Source organism: Bubalus kerabau, chromosome X, assembly GCF_029407905.1.
Source record: "Bubalus kerabau isolate K-KA32 ecotype Philippines breed swamp buffalo chromosome X, PCC_UOA_SB_1v2, whole genome shotgun sequence".
Taxonomy (NCBI): domain Eukaryota; kingdom Metazoa; phylum Chordata; class Mammalia; order Artiodactyla; family Bovidae; genus Bubalus; species Bubalus kerabau.
The window spans coordinates 47,739,520-47,745,416 of record NC_073647.1 but is presented as its reverse complement, the minus strand read 5'-3'; the positions used below and the strand labels follow the sequence as shown (position 1 = coordinate 47,745,416).

General features: G+C 55.4%; 1 protein-coding gene and 1 pseudogene across 1 annotated transcript; one reads left to right on the top strand and one right to left on the bottom strand.

Moving 5' to 3' along the window:
• Positions 1–946: 946 nt before the first annotated feature.
• Positions 947–2,280, top strand: LOC129639992 (EOLA-like protein; annotated as a pseudogene).
• Positions 2,281–3,290: 1,010 nt separating this feature from the next.
• Positions 3,291–4,770, bottom strand: LOC129639144 (heat shock transcription factor, X-linked member 3-like). The gene is made up of 2 exons (XM_055564087.1): positions 4,288–4,770; positions 3,291–3,893 (listed from the first exon to the last, which is right to left on the bottom strand). Exons 1-2 carry the CDS (start codon positions 4,768–4,770, stop codon positions 3,291–3,293), a joined length of 1,086 nt encoding a protein of 361 aa, XP_055420062.1.
• Positions 4,771–5,897: the final 1,127 nt, after the last annotated feature.

Here is a 5,897-nt window from a genome sequence, read left to right as displayed (position 1 = left end):
CCTCTGCCTCCAGCTCCCTCCAGTGAACGGGGACCCCCATCCAGGTACACGGAAAGAAGTGCGAATGGAGATGTGTGTGTTCAGGTCCCCTGCAGTCTATGCCTCAGTGCCACCTCAGCCATTGAATGAGGTGATGGTAACCTAGTGTATTATTTGAGGTGTGAATTCTGTGATACCTGAATGGTGCCGTCCCAGGCCCTGGTAATGACATGGAGTGCACCCATCCCATTAGTTTCTGTTCTCCTTGGTTCTTTCTCGAGGCTCTGGGCAGGGGCCCAGGCATCTGCTGCCAGTGGAGGCAGTGGTATGGGAAGGGCTAGGAGGAAGGTGGCTCCTAAAGGCATGGGGAAGACACCTGGCAGGGCCATCTGAAGTCCAGGGTGCCCCAGGGCCGAGTCCAGATTGGTTAGCATGGATATGCCCTTAGCATCCCTGTGCTAAGATGGGGGATCTGCAGAGCATGGGCAGTGATGGGGTTGTGGAGCTGAAGGGTGGGGTGGTGGCAGGGAGTGGGGGAAGCCAAGCCCAGGACAATGCCTGTCTGTGCTGGGAGAGGACCAGAGCCCTCTGGGCTGTGAAACCAGGGGGCTTGCCCTCCCTCTTCAGTGCTGGCAGGGTTTCAGGGCTCTCTGTCTTGGAACTCACCTTGTGCCTCTGTCGCACTGTCCCACCGTCCTTGTTGACCTCCCCACAGACTGCATGTAATGGATGGGTCCTTTGGGTCACCACCGCCCTATCAGTGGACTGTGTGGAGACGAATGGAATGAGCCAGCTCTCTCTGACCCCTGCATTCTGTGTCAGCAGATTTGGAGGATGCTTGGGCTCGTGGGGCTGAGGTCCAGCCTAGGGCTGTGAGCTTTCAGGCCACTGAATCACACTCCTGACCTTTGTGGTTTTGTGTTTCTGCAGCCACATGAGGCCCTGGGAGCCCTAGGAGCCCTGGGAGATGAAGTTCGGCTATCTATTCTTCAAACAGCCTTATGTGGGTTTCGGTTTAAATGGTGTCAAGAACCTGGAGATGCCATGGTGGCCCATGCTACATGGTCACCGGCACTGTACCCTGGCCATTCACATGGTGTACCAGGACTGGAAAGACTCGGGCTAGTGGGAGCTGCTGGAGCGGAGGCTCAGAATGAGCCCCACCCAGATCCAGGCCTTGCTGGGGAAAAGTTCGGCCATGGAGTGACTGTGGGAAAGTGACACCCTGTCCCCTGCTGCCCACATGGGCCCTGGCACTGCCCTGGATCTCAGCTGGGTAGTACTTGTTTGTTTTCTGTTGAACTGGTTGCCGGGGTTGGGTGTGGGGGCTGAGGTTTCTTCAGAGGGACAACAAGGGTCCATGGGCTGGGAACTGGTGGCACAAGGTGCCTGATCACCACTCTGGGCCTCAGTCCCCGTTTGTGCTTGAGGCAGTGGCGCGTCCAGGACTGCACATGGCACTTGTCTGTGTGTATGTGTGTGTCCCCACATGTGTGTCTGTGTGCCTGGCAGAGACCATGAGAAGCAGTAAAGCACCCAGCCTGGGTTCCATCCCCACATCGCCTGAAACTGGGCCTGAGCAAGTCCCCTGACTCCCCAGGAGTGAGGCCCCACAGCAACACCTGTCTGCTGGTAAATCCCTTGGGGACCTGATGTCTGCTGGCCCCCGCTGGGGACCTCATGCTCTGTCCCTGTGGCCTGCAGTGGGCAGACTGAAAGCTGCCCGTGTCCTGGTGGGTTCCTGGAGCACCAGGCCCCTCCCTTTCATTTCACTCCCTTCCTCGCTTGGCCTCGCCCCGAGTTCCCTTTGCCGAGGTGAGCCCTCAGCCAGAGGACCCAGTTCACCTCAGGTTCCCTCTATGATACAGTCTTAGTCTCAAGAAGGTGCAACTTTGAATGACCTTGTTCTCATTCTGTGTCCTGTCTTTGCACGCAGGTCTTGTGGTCATTGGGGGCACTTTGCTGTGCCTAGAAAACCTAGGTCCCAACCAGGTGCAGGAGCTGGAGAATCAAGCCCTGCTACCCAACCTGCGACAGAAGTACATGACTGCGCTGGCCAACCCCCGCTGGCTGCTGCAGCCCGTCCCTGGGAGAGGCAGGAAGGACATCTTCCAGGTGGACATCGCCCAGCACCTGATCCCCTTTGGGCAGGAGGCCTGTCCAGACTGGGCTTTCGAGAGGAAAGTGACCAAGAGACCAGCACATGGTAATACCATGCAGTCAGTACCATGCTCTGGACTTGCCCATCTGGTTGTGTCTGAATTGGCCCTGCACTGCAGTGCCCAGTTGGTGCGGGGCTAGGGGCAGGGACTCCCCTTGCATGATGCTGCTCTGGACTCAGGGAGAAACTCCAGGGCTCTGAGCTCTACGAATTGATGGTGTTGCCATTCATTTTGGGCCTGCTGAGTCTGGGTGGTTGAGAGAAATGTGTTGTTAGGAAACTGGTTAGTGTTTTTCCCTCTCTGTTCTGGTCCAAATTCTTAATGTTGGAACAGTGTCCAGGGGGTGATGGGGGAAGGCCGGGGGCGGGGCTGAGCATAAGCAGGCAGAGAGGCCTGCAGGCCAGAAACAGGCCGTGGTTTGTCCTTGCGTGTGACACTTGTCCTACTGTAAAGTGTTCCTTGGCTCTCAAATTATGTGTGTTGGACGCAGTGCCTGGCCGCCTCACATCCAAAGATAGGCTTCTAAATACAGCCGTGAGGGCAGAGTGACAAGGGCTGGTGTTCACCTTGTGGAAACCTTGTACTTGTCTTTGGCTTTGGGGTAATATGTTTGCGAGGCACTTAGTGGCTGGGGTGACCCTGCTTTCCAGTGAGCCTCTTGAGGTGGCCCCTGGATAGGGAGCTGGGATGCTCAGCTGCTGATCAGAAACTTGTGGCATCACTGGGGGATCCTTGAGGAGCCTCTTCTGCTGCAGGGTGTATGACTCATGGAAGGTGACACACCCGAGGTCAGGAGCCCAGCTGAGCCATCTGCTGAGCAGCAGGCAAGGCCCAGGGACCAGTCCATCCTGGGTTCCCCTCAGCACTCGGCTCATGGGTCAGACCCTTGGATGAGCCTGTGAAATGCTGCTGTTTCAGATGAAAATGGACCATGGGGACAAGACTGAAGATTGCCTGGGGCATGGGCTTCCAGCCTCTTCGAGCTCACCCTGTTCCATGTGTGAATACAATGGACAGATAGAAAGAACACAGTAGTTCTCGTTTGATTGTTTATTTACTCCAAAGGAGTTTTGCTTGACTTTATTAGAGACAGAAATCTATTTTTAATTATAAGAGAGTGCTTTTGAGTGTCCCTAGGGATCTGGCAGCTCAGGGATTGGGCTTCTTCTTGAGCTGCTCACAGAGGACACACTTATAATCTGAGGATTCTCCCTGCTCATCCTCCGCTTCAGGGGCCTCATCTGGTTCCATGACTAAAAGGCCCGCCATCAGGATGGAGTAACAGGTGTTGTACAAAGTCATCACCGATTCGTGTTCTGGGTACACTGGGGGGCTCTCGGGCAGTTTCCCTGGGCTGTCCCTTTCAGCAGTAGCCGAGGGCACAGATATGGCATTGCTGGATGTGCCCTCTCCAGCCGCCCTGCTGGGGCCACCCTGCTCATTGGGGAGATGGTTTCCCCCAGCCCACTTGGCTACACTGCCCACAGACCAAAGGTCAGGAAACACAAATGAGCACTGGCTGGGGGTTCTGCGAGCAGTTGGCATCCCCTTCTGGACTTTGTTGCCAGCCTTTTGGGTGAACTCGTTGTGGTGGAATTGAGGAGAGTGTCTGGTTGCCACCACTCGCTTCTTTCTCTTTGGAGTTGTTGTTGTGCCAGGGGCAGGCTGAGAAGTTGTTCTGGGGTTGCCTCTCCTCTGGATGTTCTGCAGAAGCAGAGGCTTGTCTCTCTGAAAATTGGAGTTTTGATAGATCTGAAAGGAAATGAATCACTTTAGGCATGAGAGGGGAGAAGAGCCCTTCCTCACCACCCTCCTCCCCACAACAGTCCGGGCCATGCCTAAGTATGAAGACAAGATCTCTTCATTCCTGGCAGCTTATGAGGCCCTAGCATGTCACTTCCTAGGGCTCGCCCAGGGCCGTCTTCACTTGAGGTGTTACTGGCCCTCCCTGACATCAAGTGGCCACTCAGTGTCTGGAGTCACCCCCATGGATCCTGTCTAAGAGGGGTGGTGGAACACAACAGATCCTGCTTTCTCTTCTTTCCTTAACCACCCTCTCATGAGAACAACATTCTCCTGGGAAATGAAACCCGTCCAGCACTCAGGTCATCTAGTCTAGTCTCCCCAAAAGGGCTTTCTACGTTACCAGGAGCTTCTTCCCTGCAGAGTGACTCGAAGGGCGGACTTTCCTGAACCCGTACAGGTTCAGTTCACGGATGAAGCTCTTGATGCTGTCTGTCTCAAAGATCTGGTCCATGCCTCTGCGCTGGAGTACCTCTATCTGGAAGAGATCTGCCTCGATGACCACTGTATCTCCCTCATCGTTCCAGTGCACAGAGGTGAAGGCTGCATCCTCCACAATCCTCCAGAGCTTCCTGGGGAAGGACAGCCCAAGGATGGCGTTGTTCTCTTCCTCTTTGGCCATTTCTTGGTTCGGGCCCTGTGGGCTTGGATTGTCATGGAGGCCTGGATCTGGGCTCTTCGGCTGGTCACCCTTCTTCTCCAAAGCCTCCCCTGAATCCAGGGTTGGATCTGGGGAGGAATCACGGGTGTCCCCCGCTGCAGGCTCCCCGTCAGTTGATAGGATCAGCAGGGCTGCCCGTGACTCATGGGAACTCTGACTAGCCATGGAGCCAGTCTAGCTAAGGAGCATTATCTATCCAAGCAGCAAGTGCTCAGGGAAAACGGGCCTCAGACCATGGTCGGGGTGCCCCATAAATACTCTCTGGAGATTCTAGAATCTGGGTCATGGGACAGGCAGCCAATTAAGTGGTCAGCTTCCTTAACTGTTTCATGATGTCACAGAGGCTATGTGGAGAGGCAGCCCTGGACCTGTGTGGGGGAGGGTGTCCGGGGATGGAGATGGGATCCCCAGCTTTGCTGTTGTCTGACAGTACCAAAAAGTATTTTCAGGTTGCCTACAAGGGCTCCCTTCTGCTGCCAGGCACATTGTTTCAGGGGCCAGGCCCTGGCTGGGTTGACAAATGTGTCCCTAACTTCACTCCCCTCACTAACAACATACAGGCCTGTGGCTGGCTTCTGCTGAAGGGCCAGGTCCTAGCGAGTCCTAGGTCTGCTACCACCAAGAGAGATCCCAGGAGTCAGATGGGCCCCTGGTGACTGTCCCTCCCAGAAGATGGGGTCCGTAGCAGCCTGATTTCCCTTACCTGAGTTGGTGGCTCCCCCATCCTTCCCCCTCTTCTAGCTTTGTTGTCTTCTGGCTGGTGCTGCTGGTTGGTTGGTCCCGCTCAGTTGGCCCCAAAGCCAGAGTCCTGTTGTCTTGCCCCCACCGCCCCCCAGGTTGAGCTCTCCCCATAGTAGGGCTGTGCTCGAGCACAGTGGAGCGACCTCATATTCCACTTGACTGTTCCCAAGCACCTGAGACACAGATTCCCCAGGATGTCGTGTGGGAGGGCAAAGCTAGGTGCTCCGCTGAGCTCACAGCCTCCCGAGCTCTGCCCACACACAGGTATCATCCCACTGCAGATGATAGACTGTTGTCTTCAGTTTCCAATTTTTCCTATGAACACCACTTTGGTGGCCCTAGAGTATTCACTTTGGGAACACATGTGCTTTTCCCATCCCCTTCCCAGAGCCTCAGATTGAGCCTCCCTGCAGGCTGTTTCAAAAGCCCTGTTTCCTGTCCTCAGTGGGGTGGTTGGGCTTCTGCTACCCCTGGTCCTGGCAATCCATGTCCAATTTGGGTCACTTTGGGTACCTTCCCTTTGAAGGACTTGATTGGGGGCTCAAGGTACA

Coding starts and splice junctions, on each gene's coding strand:
- LOC129639144 (XM_055564087.1), bottom strand. CDS start 4,770: ATGGCTAGTCAGAGTTCCCATGAGTCACGGGCAGCCCTGCTGATCCTA. Junction 3,894..4,287: donor CTGCAGGGAAGAAGCTCCTG/GTAACGTAGAAA, acceptor ATTTCCTTTCAG/ATCTATCAAAACTCCAATTT.